The sequence below is a fragment of the Equus przewalskii genome, chromosome 1, assembly GCF_037783145.1.
Source record: "Equus przewalskii isolate Varuska chromosome 1, EquPr2, whole genome shotgun sequence".
Taxonomy (NCBI): Eukaryota; Metazoa; Chordata; class Mammalia; order Perissodactyla; family Equidae; genus Equus; species Equus przewalskii.
In genome coordinates this window covers 129,257,220-129,275,654 of record NC_091831.1, presented here as the reverse complement: position 1 = coordinate 129,275,654, position 18,435 = coordinate 129,257,220, and the positions used below count along the sequence as shown (strand labels likewise).

General features: G+C 39.0%; 1 protein-coding gene and 1 long non-coding RNA gene across 3 annotated transcripts; one reads left to right on the top strand and one right to left on the bottom strand.

The window, feature by feature from the left end:
- Positions 1 to 371: 371 nt before the first annotated feature.
- LOC139076336 (uncharacterized) lies at positions 372 to 6,859 on the bottom strand. Its single transcript, XR_011527825.1, has 3 exons — positions 6,815 to 6,859; positions 3,195 to 4,461; positions 372 to 1,168 (listed from the first exon to the last, which is right to left on the bottom strand). It is a non-coding gene; the product is annotated as an uncharacterized lncRNA (long non-coding RNA).
- Positions 6,108 to 18,411, top strand: LACTB (lactamase beta). 2 transcript variants are annotated; one of them, XR_011527805.1, is made up of 6 exons: positions 6,108 to 6,537; positions 7,018 to 7,084; positions 8,612 to 8,802; positions 9,092 to 9,443; positions 10,670 to 10,831; positions 17,630 to 18,411. XR_011527805.1 is itself a non-coding variant. In XM_070578138.1 (6 exons), the coding sequence occupies exons 1-6, from the start codon at positions 6,175 to 6,177 to the stop codon at positions 18,159 to 18,161; spliced, it is 1,671 nt and encodes a 556-aa protein (XP_070434239.1). In that variant the 5' UTR covers positions 6,112 to 6,174; the 3' UTR covers positions 18,162 to 18,411. The 2 variants fall into 2 exon arrangements, 1 of the variants encoding a protein (XP_070434239.1); XM_070578138.1 differs by having other exon boundaries at positions 6,112 to 6,537; positions 10,666 to 10,831.
- Positions 18,412 to 18,435: the final 24 nt, after the last annotated feature.

Below are 18,435 nucleotides of genomic sequence, written 5' to 3'. Positions count from 1 at the left end.
AAAACAGTATGTGATCCTTGCTAAGGGGTGACATCCGCCACATTTAATCTTGACAAGGTTCACTGGGAGGTATGCATCTTCCCAGATCCAGATACAGTAATAGCCCACCAGTCACAGCCCGTTTCTGCTGATACACATGGGAATCCATAATGCGGTCAGAAAAAACCTGGAATTTCTTGCTAAAGACTTTGAAGATATGGGTAAGAAACTGATTAGAGACTAAAATGGTGGGAACCTGACAAAGGATTGAGTGCCCTTAGCACCCAGTACAGTGCATAGATCACAGCAGTCTTCACTAAATGTGGTTGAGTGAACGACAGAATCTCATAAAGACCTGGAAGAATGTGTCAGACAAGAGACTTACCCTGAAATGGGCTTCCAACCAAATTTATGTTTTATTTTTTTAATTTTAATTTCATAGAATACATATGTATTCTTTTTTGAAAAAAATAACCTAACAGATGAAGCTAAAATCCTCTCCGACCACCACTTTGAATTCTTGCCTCCTCCCTCACTCCCCAAGAGCAATCACTGCTGTAAGTTAGGTGTGTGTGCTTCTAGACCTTCTGAAATACCTCTACAAGCATATACATGTACCCATCAAAAATACGTAATGCTGTGTAGGTTTTAAAAATATATAAATGGTATTATTCTGTACAAACTGCTCTTCAGTTGTCTTTTTTTATTTAAAAAAAAAAAGTTTTCCTTTATATTTCTTCTAGTCGGCCCAGAAAGAGACCTAGCTCATTCCTTTCAATGGATACACAGTATTCCGTGGTATGGATGTGCCACAACTTGCCCATTCCCTTCGTGAAGGGTGTTTAGGTTGTTTCCAATGTTTTGTTATTATCAAAAATGCTGCAATAAACAGTCTTGTATTATTTCTATATGCACACGTGTGGAAGACTGTAAAACAGGGTCACAATTCTCCACCCTCCCTATATCCATACACTTTACAATGAGAGTTTGTAGCTCTTCTCATCAACAGGTAAAATCCTTTTCTCTTCCCCTTAAATCTAGGATGACTTTGGACTTAATTTGGCCAATAGAATGCAGCAGACGTGACAGTGTGCCAGTTCCAAGCTTAGGCCTCAAGAGGTCTTGAATGCTTCTGCCTTCTCTCTCTTGGATCTCTGTCCAGCCATCAGGTGAACAAGCCCAGGCAACCCTGTTGGAGAAAGAGAGACCAGACAGAACAGAACTGAGCTGTGTCAGCTGAGGGCAACCTACCCCAGCCAGCCCCCAACTAACCCAGCAGCAGACTGCTGACAATGACTGAGGCCAGAGGAAATCAGAAGAACTGCCTTGCTGAGTCTAGCCCAAGTTGCCAACCTGGAAAGCTGTGAGCTAAATAAATAGTTCTTGTTTTACAGCAAAAGTTATCTGATGCAATGTGTGCAGATACTTCTTTAGAGTAGTAGTTTTCAAACTTTAGCCTGTATCAGAATCAGCTAGTGGGCTTTTAAAATCACAGATTGTAGGGCACCACTCTTAGAGTTTCTGACTTAGTAGAGCTGGGTGGGACCTGGAGCACTGGCATTTCCAAAGAGTTCTCAGGTGATGCTAATGATGGTGGTCCAAGGGCCATACTTTGAAAAACGCAGCTCTAGAATATATAACCTAAAAGTGGTGTTGTGGGTCATGAGTTATAAGCATTTTTTGATAGTTAATAGTTACTCCCAAGTTACTATCCAAAATGAATGTACCCTCATCTAAATTTTAGGGATAAAAAAATAAACCACCCAAATAAAACTTTAAAATCACATAGTGTGAGGAGTAATTGTGACCAAGTAGCAGCATTAAGGAGGAAGTACTTAGTAATTCTTGACGTTGGAAGGTGCGGCAAGAAGCTGATTAACAGTAATATTTATGACCTCTGATGTCGACACACCAAAGCACAGGGTATGAGTAATGAATTTTGAAATGTTAACCCAAACAAACAAATAGTATTTCACAATACTACATATTATAATATAGTATATACTATACTGAGATATAGTTGAACAGAACTTGTGTCCAGAAGCAGCTCCAGAAGAATATTCCTTCTTCCAAAGAAATAGCCGGGGAGGAGGTCCCGAATAGTCACTTCCTAGCCTCATCCCTTACCTCACTCGCCTTAGGTCTCAATGGCAGCCGCCATGGCCATCTCTTAATTCCATGAGTGAAACCTCCTCCCTCCCACCACAGAGTCTCTGCACTCGCTGATTCCTCTGCATGGAACACTTCCTCTCTCTTTCTGCCCAAGGTCTTAGATCTACCTTCACTTAATTAGGAAAACCTCTCCCGATCTCCAAGACTAAATCAAACCTCACGATAATAGCCTCTCAACGCACTATGCATCTCTCCTTCTCAGCACTTACTACAGCGGGATTTTACATTTGTTTCTGTGTTTATTTGACTCATGACTTTCTTACCCTCCGGCCTGTAAGTTCCAGGAGGGCTGAGACCATGTCTGTTTTGAGTCACCATTGTAACCTCAGCAACAACTTTGTCTAGCAAAGAGCAGATACCCATAAATATGTGTTGGATGATTAAAAGTAGGGTTCTGCAAAAGCCTTAAAAGAACCTGAGGTCAAAAGTACAAAGGAAAATATTCAGGAGAGGAAACAAAAGTACTACCTCCAAGTCTCAGAATAGCAATGACGGGCTCCCCGCTGTATGAACAACCATCTCAAAAGAGTACTGGCTACGGGACCTCTGACCCCCTGGAGAGAGGTTCCTACTGGTGTACCAGTGGGTTCTATCTGAGGTCCAGCCTTATTCAATACTTTGAACGAGACAGAAATTTTGCCTATCTCATTGGAAGAAGATATGAAAGTCAAAAGGTTTATGATATATCCAAAACCAGAATTTAGATTAAATACCATAGAAATACTAACTCGAAACCAATAAGATAAAGGTTAACAGAGCTATATGTTAAATCAATTTTGCAAGTACATGATATGGAAGGGAAGCTGGATTTGACTATAACATTTATGTAAAAAAAAAAGAAAGACTTGCTTGCTGACCACAAATTCATTATGAACCAATGCTGTGATTCAACTGGTAAAAATGTTAACTGTCCAGAGGATAGGAAGTGAGGGTCTAGTTCTTAGAGCCAGTTTGGGGCCTGGGAACCTTGAGTTATGAAGAATGGTTAGAGCAGCTGGAGAAGTTTAGCCCGCAAAAGTAAACAAGAGAAAACAAAAACTGACCTCGGAGGCAGGCCACCGCCTTTGCGCTTCAAACTCCAGAGGGAAAGAGATGCCCTTTTTAAAGCTCTCAGGATTTTTTATTTTCCACAATTTCTGATAAGCTCTTTTTCATATCCTTATGTTCTTGTTTCATTTATTCCTATTTTAGTTTCATAATTCCTTGTTTGTTTCTTGAATATTGTGATTCATTTCTCCCTTTGAGAATTCTTTGAAAAAACACATATTTAGTTTTCTATCGACTCATCTTTTTTTTAGCCAGAGAATGCCCTTTTTTTTTCTCTTTTCCTGTAGATTGTTCTACTGCTTTCATTTGTCTGAGGTTATTTCACTTTTTGATTATTGATTTTGTTGCCAGTCTTTCTTAGAAATATTTTCCTTCATATGTTTTGGAAATTTGGTTTGCAGGTTTATTTTTAGCGGAAAAACTCTTTCTTTCTTCTTTTTCCTTCCTTTCCTTCTCCTCTTTCTTTCTGTCTTCCCACTCTTCTCCCTGTCTAGGGATTTACTTTTCTTCCATCTAGTTTCTCTGGCTCCCAATCCAGAGCCAGCTAAAATATTGGCACTCTGGGCTCCCCTCCGAGGTGACAGTAAAGATCCTGCCAACACATCTGCCACCTGCTCAGTCAGGCTGCCTCCTAGGCATTGGGCTTGCTTGGACAACCTTTATTCTGTTACCTTCACAGAAGCCATACTTTGGGTGGCCTCTACCTGCTTCTAAACTGGTGGAAGTCCACAGGAGCTTAGCTTTTGCTCTCTATGTGGCTCTGTGTTTCTGTTCCATTTCTGATCCAAAGAGAGGTACAGAAGAGTGCATAAAATATATATATACAGTTTTTAAAAGAATGGTAAAATGAGGACTTATTGTAACCACCACTGGTTATGTCTGTCACATTTTTCTCTTTATATTTTTTCTCTCGTGGTCACGTGCTTCGACATGACCTGTAGGGACCCTGTGATGGCAATCTCCAATACCATCTTGACAGAGTGCACCTGTCCACCCTAACTGCAGGTGCTGCTCCAGAGACCTGTGAGTTTCAGTGCCAAACCCTGTGGGTCCTAGGATACCCTGATCTCTTGGGGGTTGTGGCTTTGTGAGCAGCCTCAGCACCTTATAATTATTTAGCCCCAGTATCTCCTGACTAGGTGTGGTTACCATTATTATCTTGTCCTCCAATTAAACAATTATTAGCTCAAGATGTTTACAGCTTCTTCTCCTGACAACAGCTTGTCAATTCAAGTCTGCGAACTCTCTCTCTCTCTATTCCACCTGCAAGGAAAGACAGCAGCATTTTATACATTGGGTATAATGTCCCAGTACCTAAGGCCTACAAGCTTTCAAAAATCTTTAAGAAATATATATATCAAAGTATAAATAGAAAATTGTAAAATCAGAATGGATGTTTAATTATCTTCAAAATTAACACTGTATTGGGGCCAGCCCTGGGGTGTAGTGGTTAAGCTCAGCGTGTTCCACTTCAGCAGCCCAGGTTTACAGGTCAGCTCCCAGGCGCAGACCTATACCACTGTCGGCCATGCTGTGGCAGTGTCCCACATACAAAATAGAGGAAGTTGGCACAGATGTTAGCTTATGGCTAATTTTCCTCACGCAAAAAAAGAGGAGGATTGGCAGCAGATGTTAGCTGAAGGCAAATCTTCCTCAGCAAAAATATATGTATCTATTTTTTAATTAATATTGTGTAACTAATTGTTCAATTAGGATTTACACATTTTACATTTTGTAGCAATTTGAGGTTTGTCCAAACTGACTATAGTGGAGCCATTTTAAATGGAGTCGAGCAGCCTTTCCAGAGAAACTGCCTTGCTGTCTTCAACCTTGGACTGGGCAAAACCTTTGGAGTGGGCCAAAACAGCAATTGTTTTACAAATCATTGTTTGAAAAGTCAGCAGGAGAACTGGACATCCTGATCACAAGGACTGAGGATTGTGGACTTTCTGAAGATAAAATCAACAGTCAATCAATGTTTAGCCAAGACTAGCTCTCTGTCTCCAACTCCAATTAAAATTCTTTGTAATACAAACTTCCTCTTTTGCCTTTAAAAGCCCCTAACTTTTACTCCCTAGCGGGACACTATTTGGGTTTCTACCTGAATCTATCAGGCTCCTCGAATTGGAATTCCTGAGATCCCAAATAAACTTTTTGCTTCTCTTGCTATGCCTCTTATTCGTTGACAGTTTAGATTTCTTATTTCAAGAGAATCTCTGATTATGTACAGATGTCAGAAATCATAGCTAACTGTAATTTTATGAGTTACTTTTGGATTAAAATTTTTAAGTGCCAAATTTAAAACTTTTTTACAGCAAAAGAATTTTTTTTAAATATAAGGCCTGGATATAAGTTACTAAGTTTGATGTGGTGTAGAGCTAGACCTCCAGAAGTAAGAGATTTTAAAAGAGCCTTAGGTAAATGGAAGAAGTTGAAATGAGACAAAGAGTGGAGATGGCAAAAGAGAAAAAAGAGAGTTCTCAGGGGAAAAAAGATGCCTGTTGAGCGGCTGCTGTGTGCCAGGCGCTGTTCCAGGAGCTGAGGATCCAAAAGCAAAAGTCCTGGCTCTCCAAACAGGTCACAGCCCGGTAAGGAATCAGAGTAGTTCAGCGAAACAAAGAGTTAAGTGTTATTAAGGAGGGGTGCGCACTGGCAGTCCAGGTGTGGCGAGAACATCCACGGGGACGGGAACTAGGAAGTCTTCTCAGATGAGGTGACAGCAGATTTGATGGGAGGCAGAGAGGGAAAGTCGGGGGAGGGGGATGAAAAAATACCCAGAAAGAGACAGGCAAGGAGAAAACAATGAAAGGAGGAAGGGCTCGATGCGATCGGCGCTCCGGACGTCGGCCGTCGACTGCTAGAGTCTGAGCGCGGTCCCCGCCCCCTCCCCTCCCCGGCCGTCCCCTCCCTTCCCCGCGCCTCCGCAGCCCGCCCGGCCAGCGGGAGCTGCGAGGCTGCCGGCTCGCCAGAGACGCCATGTACCGCCTCCTGTCAGCCGTGACCGCCCGGGCCACGACCCCCAGGGGCTGGGCGTGGGGCAGCGGGCGGCGCGGGGCCCACCAGCGCGCCGGGCTGCCGCCGCTCGGCCCCGGCTGGGTCGGGGGCCTCGGGCTGGGGCTGGGGCTGGCGCTCGGGGTGAAGCTGGCGGGCGGGCTGAGGGGCGCGGCCCCCTCGCCTCTCCCCGCAGCCCCCGACCCCGAGGCGTCGCCTCAGACCGAGCCGCTGCCACCGCAGGAGCTGTCCCTCGCCCCGTGGTCACCGCAGACCCCCGCGCCGCCCCACTCCAGGCGCTTCGCCAGAGCCATCGAGAGCAGCCGCGACCTGCTGCACCGGATCAAGGTGCGGCGACAGGGGGCGTGGGCAGCCGGGCAGCCGGCGGCCCACCCCCGGCGTCACCTCGGAGTGGGGCCCCTCGACGGTCGTTTCCTGGGGCCGAGCGGACCCCAGCCGGGTGGTGGGATGCCCGCGGTCGGCTTCTGAGAAACACTTCCCATTTCCTGACCGCACAGCCACGGTCAGACGTTCTTGGGGGGTTGCCCAAGTCGAGGCGGAGGTCACCGCCCGCCTAGGGGACCGCCCCTTCCCCCTCCGTGTGCCGACAGCGTACACCCCTCACCAATAGCGCCGGCCGGCCGGCCGGAGGCGAGGTGGGCGGGCCCGGGCCGAGGGGGCGGGGCCGAGCGGAGGGGGCGGGCCCGGGCCGAGGGGCGGGGCCGAGCGGAGGGGGCGGGGTCTGGGGGCTCCGGAGGAAATCGGTGGCGGAGGGGCGGGGGCGTTGGGCTGTCTTTGAACTGTCAGTTGTTTCTCCTTCGTTCTTAGGATGAGGTGGGCGCGCCGGGCATAGTGGTTGGAGTCTCTGTAGATGGAACAGAAGTCTGGTCCGAAGGTGGGCTCAGAAAGTGTTACTTAGTGGCTTGTTTTGTGCCAGTTGGTGAATGAAATCTTGATGTTTTACCGCCTGGCGTGAATCCCATGAAATGCTGTTCAGTTTACTTCAAGCCACACGTATTGTAGAGAAAACGTGTCTAACAATGAAGAATTAGGTTTTCTATAAACAACAAGATTTAAAATGTGACTCTAATGAGTAAATTGGAGTCCTCAAGATGGCTTGTTTCTACCTTTACTTTTCTGTAACGACTGGATTTATTCTGAAAGTTGTGTATAGAACCATCTGTTAACTGCGTATTTGTAGATAACCCTGATGACTAGATAAAGCATGAGAACTTTGTGTTTTTCTTTTTTAATTCAGTCAACAATTCATTGAGTCCCCTGTTTGTAATATGCACTGTACTAAGTACTGGAGAGAGACACGATTCCTCGTCCTTAATGAGTTTACGATCTACTTTATTACTTTCTTTGAGGAGGCAGAAATGTCCGCTACTTTTTCAAAGAAAAAGCTAGAAACTTTGGGAGGAGGATTTCTAATCATTTTATGATACTTTTATCAAAGCATATTTTATAACTTGATTTACATCTCCATTGCACACCAATTGGTCCAACTGGTCATCCCAGGTTTTGAGGAACTGTGCTTTTAGGAAATGTTGTTTCAGACATCATTTAAAGAAAGTAGTACTTGTTTACTCCTTACTATCGGAGCAGTAGGGTTTTGAATTTAAAGAAAAATGATTCTTCTCCCAAGTATAAGTATAGTCTAATTGTGATACCTAATTCATGGAAATATTTTAGTCAAAAATGAATGAAATGTTAGCTTTATGGGTGAGGGCTTTGTTTTTATGTAGATATTTTTCAGCATAATCCACATTTAACAGTTTAAAAACAATCATTATACCTTTTCTTTCTTTTCAAATCTCAGTTATTTATATCTCAAAGTTAGATTTCCACACTTTCAGCCTGTCAAGAAGGTGAAACCAAACCTAAAAAATTTTCTAGAAGGAGCTTTAAATTAGTGGTAAATTGTTTTTCTTCTAGTTTGTAACTGAATTAAATTGATGGTTAGCTAGATTGGATTTGTGGGACATCTTTTCACATTCATTTTTATTGGGTGACTATTTTAATGAATTCAGTGGAAACTCACTAAAAAATCGAGAATAAATATAATCTGAAGAAGAATGATGTTTTCTTTGAAGAAGGTAGAGTAATTTATTTGAAATGTAGAATAACTAAATTGTTTAGTTAAGCTAAGAAAAATTAGTGTCTGAATCAGAAAATTACTATTGTGCACATGGTACAATTCAGTTTAGCTATAAGGTTAAATTGTTAGACTTACTATTGTCAGTGTCGCTAAGACACTCATCGCTTACGTGTTCAGTTTTAATTCACTTATAAGAGTGGAATATCTTTTCCTTTAGATAAATACACAGGATGTTTTAAGATAGTATTATTTCAGTTTTTCAAGACTCCTTTGACAATGAAGTCAATTAATAGTGACTTTTTGCTTTTTTTTTCCCCAAAGGTTTAGGTTATGCTGATGTTGAGAACCGTGTACCATGCAAACCAGAGACAGTTATGAGAATTGCCAGTATCAGCAAAAGCCTCACCATGGTTGCCCTTGCCAAATTGTGGGAAGCAGGGAAACTGGATCTTGATGTCCCAGTACAACATTATGTTCCTGAATTCCCGGAAAAAGAGTATGAAGGTGAAAAGGTAACAAAACTCACAGTTCATTTTACTAATGACATGTTAAATGGTTTACACTTTCATAGGATTCTTTGGTTTGTTTTTAATAATTGTTAATGGATTAAGTTTTCTTAATCCAGATGATAATCAAGTGGGTATTTTTCTGAAATTTAAGGCTAAAGATCTGTATATGATATATTTTTCCAGCAGCAATTTAACATGGAAAATATTAATTCCTGATGCATTATTCCAAGGCTACTAACTTTTTATTGTACAATTTAATCATGTAATTGAATTTTCATGTTTTTACAATTAGGTTTCTGTCACAACAAGATTATTGATTTCCCATTTAAGTGGAATCCGTCATTATGAAAAGGACATGAAAAAGGTGAAAGAAGAGAAAGCTTATAAAGCCTTGAAGATGATGAAAGGGACGATGGAATCTGACCAAGAGAGAGAGTTAAAAGAAAAAGGAGGCAAAAGTAATGAAAAGAATGACTTTGCTAAAGCTAAGATAGAGCAGGATAATGAAGCCAAAGGCCGGAATTCAAAGCCTGGCAAGAAAAAGAATGATTTTGAACAAGGCGAATTATATTTGAAAGAAAAGTTTGAAAATTCAATTGAATCCCTCAGATTATTTAAAAACGATCCTTTGTTCTTTAAACCTGGTGAGTTTTAATTCCTTCTCTTAATGAAGTCATCATTATTTGAAGGATTAATTTTCAGAAAATCCAAAATGACACCACTCTGAGTGCATTCGATGTGGTGGGTGATTGTGGCGTGGATTTTGTTGTCAGTGCAGCGCTTGCCTTTTTGTCTGTGGTTCCTCACACAGCCTAGCATCTAGGTGGCCAGTTGTCTAGATTTAGCCTCGTTAGTGGCTACCCAGTCATTCTCAGTATCAGGATGTTCAGTATCAAGATGTTTGTGGAAAAATTATGGAGAAATGTTGGAATGATAGTTCTCCAAATAAAATCTGGACAAAGTGGACAGAATAAAGTATTGCTAACATTTTAGTATTTAGTTAGAATTTAAATTGCTCAGCTTATTTTGTACTTTATTCCTTAAATTAGTGTTCATCAACTTAATTTTATTTCCCAAAAAGCTGATCTGTAAAAATAATTCTTTGTTTTTGTATATTTTTTGGTGCGATGCCTACTGAAATCACTTAATATCTTTAAATTTACCATAGATTTATTTACTTTTATTCCATTTTCATTTTTAAAGTTGTTTTTACTGTGAATATATATTATATAGGTATAGTTTTATAAGGGCAAAGAATATAATTATGGATTTTGTCTTAAAAAATAAGGTTCCTATCCATTTTTAATACAGATCATACAATCTACATTTCCAGAATCCAAAATGATTCAAAGGTATATATTTGAAAAAATATATATATTTGAATATGTATTTGTATTTTAATATGTATTTGAAACAAGGTTCTTATACCTACATATATTTTATTAAAATAGCATGTTCAACTAATTATGCCTTAAACAATGGGTAGTAGTATATTAAGAACAAGACAGTTGACTCAAGAAACCGTATTTGCTTTTCTTTCTCTTCCTGTTTTGTTGCTACTTTGACAGATTTTTGTTTTGTTTTGAGGTAGGATTTATTTGCTTATTTCATTATCATAGAAAGGAATAGATTCATATGAAATTTTAAGTATATTGGTCATCATTTTATTCTTATGTTAGAGACATGGGATAAGTAAGGCCATTGCAAAATTGACTAAATTTAATATATCATCCATGATGTTTTTCTAAAAGCTGAAGTAAAATATTCCAGTTTTAAGGTATGGCAATTTTCATTGGGAAACTTTTACATGTTTTTAAATAATAATGAAGCATTTTCTTTTTTTTCCCCTTGCAATGATGTCTCAAGGTAGTCAGTTTTTGTACTCAACTTTTGGCTATACCCTACTGGCAGCCATAGTAGAAAGAGCTTCAGGATATAAATATTTGGACTATATGCAGAAAATATTCCATGACTTGGATATGCTGACAACTGTGCAGGAAGAAAATGAGCCAGTGATTTACAATAGAGCAAGGTAAATGAATACCTTCTGGTGTGTCTAGCTATATCACATCTTAACACTATGTTATCAATTAAAAGTCAGATTTTCCTTTTCTTCATTCCAAAAGCAACTTGCCGCATTTTGGGAGCTTTTCTACATGTCTGTTTTTCCATCTATAAAGTGAAGGAAATAAAATGTATTTGTAGAGTACCCCAAAGATCCTTAGATAAAAGACAGCAATAATAATTTAAGCACGTAAATAATTAAACCAAAAATTGCACCTATCATGACTATCTATGATTTGCTCTTCAGTCATCTCTTTCTTGTATGTTTTAGCTAATGCTTTGTTTGCTTGTTTACCTTTTATTATTTTTTGTTTTAACTTTATTTTGAAATGATTTCATACTTATAGAAAAATTGCAAGAATAGTACAAAGAATTCTTGTATACCTTTCACCCAGATTCCCCAAATGTTATCATTTTACCACACCTGCTTTATCTGTCTACATTTGAACCATTCTCTGAGCCATTTGGAAATAACTTGCAGACATGGTATCCCTTTACCTGTAAATACTTAAACATATATTTTCTAAAAACAAGGACATTCAAGAAATTAACATTGACACAATGCTTTTATCAAATCTACAGACCTTATTCAAATTTTGCCAATTATCCCAATATGTCCTTTATAGCAAAAGAAAAGAACAAAATTTATTTCTGGTCAAGGATCCAGTCCAGGATCACACATTACATGTAGTTGTCATGTCTCTCAGAAGTCACATGATGTCAGTTTGTCCCATTATTGGTGATGATAATTTTAATCACTTTGTTGAAATGGTACCCGCCAGATTTCTCCACTGTAGAAATTTGAAAGTCATTTCATTGGAATGTATCAAACTAAAACTTTATCATAACTTTTATTAGTAATTTGTAAAAGGGACGTTGGGAGAGAATCTTGAGGCTAATGACTAATATGAGTTTTATGGTTATGGTGTTTTCTTTCCATTTTACTCTTATTATTATTTGATTTGTTAGAAAGCTAACACATTTAACAGATCAACTGTTACTTTTAGCTTGCGTATTTCCATTAGTACATACTTTAAATGGCTTAATGGTACTTGAAATAGATGAAATGATGGAATTTTTTTAGCTTTATCTTCCTATCCCCACACTAGTTTTGTTCAATCTTATGTTGTATTTAATTAAATTACCATTTTTAAATTACCAGCTTATTTAAAAGGTTTAATGTGCGTTGCAAATCAGCCCGAAAGAGAGTTTTTTGGATCCAAAAGAAATTAGGTTAGCAGCAAGCAATGAATTTTAATTTTTTAAATGGCCTATAGTTCTTGACCACTTCATACTCTGATGTTTATTAGTTTTAGATCCAACAATTATATTCTACTGGAAAGCATAAGAGATATTGACAAATACAAGAGTTTGTCAATTGAATCTAAAAAAGATTGTGTAGTAAAGATGGCATATATGCATGACCTTATTTTGATTTTGATCTAGGCATTTGAAAATGAATGCCTAGATTTATATATGAGGGAGAGAAGACATTATGTATAATCATTGAGCCTCTTTTCTAAACTGAAAATTAAGGCTCTATGAATGTACACACTACAAGCCACTTATCATTTGCTGTTTCTTAATGAGCGATTAATTTACAAGTTGCACAAAAATCAAAATATGGCATATGATGATGAATTAATTTCATTTTATCTCCCATTTTTTGAAAAAAGGCCATGGACTTCCATTTCTGCTGTTCAAGGTTCCTATCAGCTCTGGGCTTTTTCTTTAGATTTTGGTGGTCCCCAATGGTGCTACAGGGGTACTTGATTCATTTTAGTTAGCTTTGATGGGCTGCTGTAATAAAATAGGGCATGAAAAGAAGGAAATATTGTCACCTAGGAAAATGTTCTGTCCATTTGCTTTGTTTTTATTTTACTTGATACAATATCTATTTGGGCCTCTAGAACTCTGATTCTTTTTTTTGTAATAATCATTTTAAAAGAGCTTAAAGGCATCAGCTTTTGAGGGAGTTCAGGGAGTAAAAGGAATTTTTTCAAAGATAGGAACAAAAATTTAAAAACCTTGAAGTAAAACTTAGCAAATGCATATATTTCTATTCATTTGTTTTATGGCATCATTTTGCAGCAAATAAAATTTCCAGCCAAAGTTTCCAACTCCTTGATCGTAATCATAAATTAAATATGTTTATACTGTCCTGACCAAGGCTTTTTAGAGTTATCGTATACCAAGAGTAAATATTTATCATCTTTATCACTTCTCTCTATGTATATGTGTATTTTTAAAATAGTGCCTCCTAGTGTCTGTCACCTATTTAAGACATTTCCCCAGAATCCCACCCCAAAATACTAGTTACATTTCTTTGGCCAGAATTTTAGCCACAGGCCACACTTAGCTGTAAGGGATACAGGAAAATTAGTTTTTAGCTGAATACGTTCTTGTCCTAAATAAAATTGGGGTTTTCAAAATTGACTCTCTATGGGCAGGGGACAGGGGGCAAATAGGATGAGGACTGTAAAAAGTGAATTAGAAAATCTTTCATAACCGACAAGACAGCTGTTTTGCACTGATAGAGGAACAGAAACCAGATTTTAAGGAACTGAATGGATGGAGAGGGTGAGTGCATGGAAACAGTGCATGGACTATTTTATGTAGTTTGGCAGTAAAATGAGGAGAGAGAAAGGACTGGTAGCTGGAAGCTGTAACAAGGATAAAAAGATAAAAGGGGTTTTTTCCTTAGGATATAGGAAACTAGAGCATTTTGTGAACTAAGGTGAAGAAGTCAAAGTTCCTAGCATGGCACAGAAAGTCCTTTGTGACCTACCCCACATCCCATGTCTATTCCTCCAGCATCATCTCTTGCCACTTGTCCCCTTAGGCTCTCTGCTTCAGCCAAACTGAACTACTTTGCTTCCCAGGCTGGCCTCTGTGGGCAGCTATTTCATCAAGGCTTGCTCTTGATTCCTCACCTCTGTCTTGCTAGTCATCCCCCAACGTGTTACTCAAAGTGAGGTCCAGGGACCAGCAGGATTGGCATCACCAGGGAACTTGTTAGAATGGCAGAATTTCAGGCCCTCCCCAGACCTACTGAAGCAGACTCTGCATTGTAACAAAATCCTCAGGCGATTCATCTGGTTCTTTGACATTTAAGAACTATCCAGCAAGACTGTTAGCCCCTTGAGAGAACAGCCACAGTGTTTGGTTTTACTTCTCTCTCCAGTGCCTTGCAAGGTGTCTCCATTAAATATTTGGCGAGCAAATGATGCTTTGATGTATTCAATATGTTTAATGAGCACTTAGTGGATGGCAAGTACTGTTCTAGGTAGGGGAATCATCAATGAACAAGGTAGATAAGGTTCCTGCTCTTATGAAACTTGCATTCTGCAGGAAGAGACAGACTAACATGTAAACTAAGAATTTCAGGTATTATATTAAAAAATAAAACTGGGCAATGAGATATAGAGTGACAGGGAGAGGACGTCAGGGGATCTACTTAAAATAAATTCATTTAAGGGGCTGGCCCCGTGGCCGAGTGGTTAAGTTCGCGCGCTCCGCTGCAGGCGGCCCAGTGTTTCGTCGGTTCGAATCCTGGGCGCGGACATGGCACTGCTCGTCAGACCACGCTGAGGCAGCGTTCCACATGCCACAACTAGAGGAACCCACAACGAAGAATACACAACTATGTACCGGGGGGCTTTGGGGAGAAAAAGGAAAAAATAAAATCTTAAAAAAAAAAAAAACAAGCTCACTATTAGTGAGATAAATTTATAAAAAAAAAAAAAAATTCATTTAAGGCCATGTCAGTTGAGCTGAGACATGAATGATAAGGAAAGCTAGCTTGCCTTGTTGCAAATACAGAAATAAGTCTGGCATGAAAGAAGCAAGGCAAAATGTTGTAAGTGATAAAATCAAAGAGGTAAGCAGGGGCTAAATCATATTGGACAGTAAGTCTCAATGCCATTAGGCCCACTGCCCCTTAATTTAATAAATATTTTATAACACCTCCTTTAATATCCTGAAATGGAAGTCATAGATCATATAACCTAGACTCAATACTCTAACTAAAATATAAAAAAGAAAAAGGATGTAATTTATAATAAATAAATGATATTTCAAAATGTTAAAGTTTACTCATGACAACGTTAGGAGTCATAATAAAGGTCAGATGCAACTATTTAATACATAAAAGCATTGTAATTGTGACAACTGTAAGTGTAGACCAATACAGGTGTATTGTATTGATGCTTCAACTCATGCCCTTGGTGGCCAACTCTGGCTAAAGTTGTGAACAAAATAAAGTGTGGTCTTTCTTCAGTTTTCACAATGGTTACATTCAAGAAAAATTCATTGCAGAGTGAAAATGTGCAAAAAGTACATTGTGTTTATATGTGAAATGGAGAGGTTCTAGGGTCAGCTAGTTGCAAACAGATTTTTTACTTATATGAATATCTGGTGGGATAGTTGAAGGTGTTACAGGATATGGGAGAATGTACCCATTGTGGTGTGACTTTTCCATACATCACAGGACATTTAGGACCTTTGGACTTCCATCCATTGAATGTCAGTAAGAGCCCTCTAATAATTGTGACAACTAAAAAAATGCCTCCAAAAATTTCCCTTAGGAAGTTGGTACTGTCTCTGTTGAGGACCATTGAGTGTGTTGTAGGCCATAGTAAAAAATTGAGCTGTATTCTCATTACAGTGGTAACCATCGAAGGGTTTCAAATGTATAGGAAAAGAGGGAGACACAATCTCTGGCTTCTGCATGAAGAATGGACTTCAAGGAGATAAAGTAATCTAGGAAGTGTAACTGGAGGAACAAGGTTGTAGAGGCAAAAAAGAAGCAGTCAAAAATGCAGGTAGTAGAATTTTAGTCTTAAAAACAAAAGGAAAATTTCTTAAGTGACGAGAGAGAAGGAAAAAATAATGGATGATGGTGTAAATACATTTTAAGATAAAGATGGGCATTGCTAGCTGACTCTAAATGGCCTCAATGTCCTCAGTAAAACAAAGGATATAGTTATCTGTTGACTGGGCCTGAGCTAGGGTAGAGGACTGAGTGGAAGAGGTTGGGAATAGCCACTATATACCAGGGAACAACCAGAAAGAATGCTAACAGCAGTGGAGACCCTTAGCAAAAGTATGAACTGATATCAGTCAGCTCAGCTTTGTTATATGAACTTCCACAGCCTTTCTTGGCAGATAAGGAACCAAGGGAAGGGTACCTGGATTTATTCAGGATTGGTGGATTGGTGTAATGTAAGGTCACGAGAGTGAGGAACCCAAATGTGCTAGTGAGACCACAGCTGAAATAGCTGAAATGGCTGATGATATAATTCAGGCTGGAACAGAAAATCAGGTGAAATCAGTAGGAACTGAAAGACCTAGGAAAATTGGTCATAGTCAAGGAGAATAGATGGAGGTCACAGTGAGGGCAGAGAGCAGGTTCAGGTGGAGAGTTGGAAGGATTGGAAATCATTGTCATAGGAAGAAATTTCTGAGTTTGAGACCTTAGAGATAAAACAGTTTAAATTGATGGTGAGATTGAGGTCTGACAGTGCTTATGAATAGCCCAAGGTAGCATGAAAATGAAGATCATTAGAGGTGAGACAGTCAGCACACTGAAAACCTAAGAGCACCATTTTATTATGACTCTCAAAGGAAAGGATCCTCATGAGCCAAGTTTCATTTTTTGTGTAATTATTTTGTAATTTCATTTCATTTACTAATATTTATGGTACAGTCTCCCGATATTAGAATAGAAACTTCATGAGGTCAGGCACTTTGTCTCTTTTGTTTAACGCTTTATCCCAGCGTCCAAACAGTACCTGACACATGGTAAGTGCTCCATCAATGACTGTTGAGTGCACGAGTAAATAACAGCTACCAGTTATTAAGTACCTACCAGAAATATGCAAAGTGTTTTAAACATGTATTCCTAAGCGCAAAGTAGATACTTTTGTCTCCATTTTACAAATTAGGATGCAGAAACAGAGAGGCAACAGACTGCCTCTCAGTTTGAATCCAACTCTGCCACTTACAAGCTGTGTGACCTTGGACAAGTTACTTATACTCTCTGTGCCTCAGTTTCTTCATCTGTAAAATAGGAATTATAATAATATCTACCTCCTAACATTGTTACTAGAATACAGTAGTTCTTATTTATATAGTTCTTAGAACAATTCCTGGCACATAGTAAGAACTAAGTGTTTGTTAATCAAATAAAATAAACATAGCTAGTAAGGGTGAGAGTTGGGATTCAAACTGAGGCTTGCTAACTCCAGCTTCTGCCACTACACCAAGAAGGTACTACATCATATCATTCTACATAGTTTTTCTATGGTTTTTTAGCAGGAGATATAGTCTCTTTATATATTAACCTTATTCCTGAACATCCCACTGTGTGCACTTTTCGTTATAAAACTCACATGGCACATGATTCACCGAGCCCAAGGACTGGGAATGTCTACTGAATGACAGGTGTCTCTGCATACGCCTGGGGCAAATATATCGTGTGTAATATTAATCAATACATTTTTGCAGGTATTAAAAGTTTGATACCCTCAGCATAGGCGAGCCATGTCAACAGAAAAACAACCCGCTTTCTTTGCTTTAATTACCCAGTTATCTGTGTTTCATCAGGATCTGAATCATACTGAAAATTAATGGTTAGTTTCTCAGAATGTATGATCACTACATTGCAATACAATCTGTCTCATGTACACATTTTCCTGTTCGTTTTCATGTGTAAAGTCAATAATAGACTATTAAATTTTTAATGACCATTCTTATTTCATTTTAGATTTTATGTTTACAATAAAAAGAGACGACTTGTCAACACACCTTACGTGGATAACTCCTATAAATGGGCTGGTGGTGGATTTCTGTCTACAGTGGGTGACCTTCTGAAATTTGGGAATGCAATGCTGTATGGTTATCAAGTCGGGCTGTTTAAGAACTCAAATGAAAATCTTTTACCTGGATATCTCAAACCAGAAACAATGGTTATGATTTGGACGCCAGTCCCTAACACAGAGATGTCTTGGGATAAAGAGGGTAAATATGCAATGGCATGGGGTGTTGTGGAAAAGAAGCAAACATATGGTTCTTGTAGGAAGCAACGGCATTATGCCTCGCATACTGGAGGTGCAGTGGGTGCCAGTAGTGTCCTGCTGGTCCTTCCTGAAGAACTGGATGCAGAAACTATACATAACAAGGTTCCCCCAAGAGGAATAGTTGTTTCTATCATATGTAACATGCAATCTGTTGGCCTCAATAGCACTGCTTTAAAGATTGCTCTGGAATTTGATAAAGACAGATCAGACATACCTTAACATCACAAGTGCAAAATGAGTTGTTTTGTTTTGTTTGAAACATTAAAGTCCCAAAATACATGAGATTTTTTAAGAATAAATTTGTAATAGAGTATAACTGAATGCAGAGAATTATGTAACTCTAATGGCTTAATTTTGTAATTGTCTTTTATTGTAGGATTAGTTCTTTATACTCAGGGAAGTAACTATATTGTTTTTACTTTTTGAAAAAAAGTGTTAACTCTTGAAATAAAATATTCTGATAAAAATATGTACTTTTGAATGTATAATATAG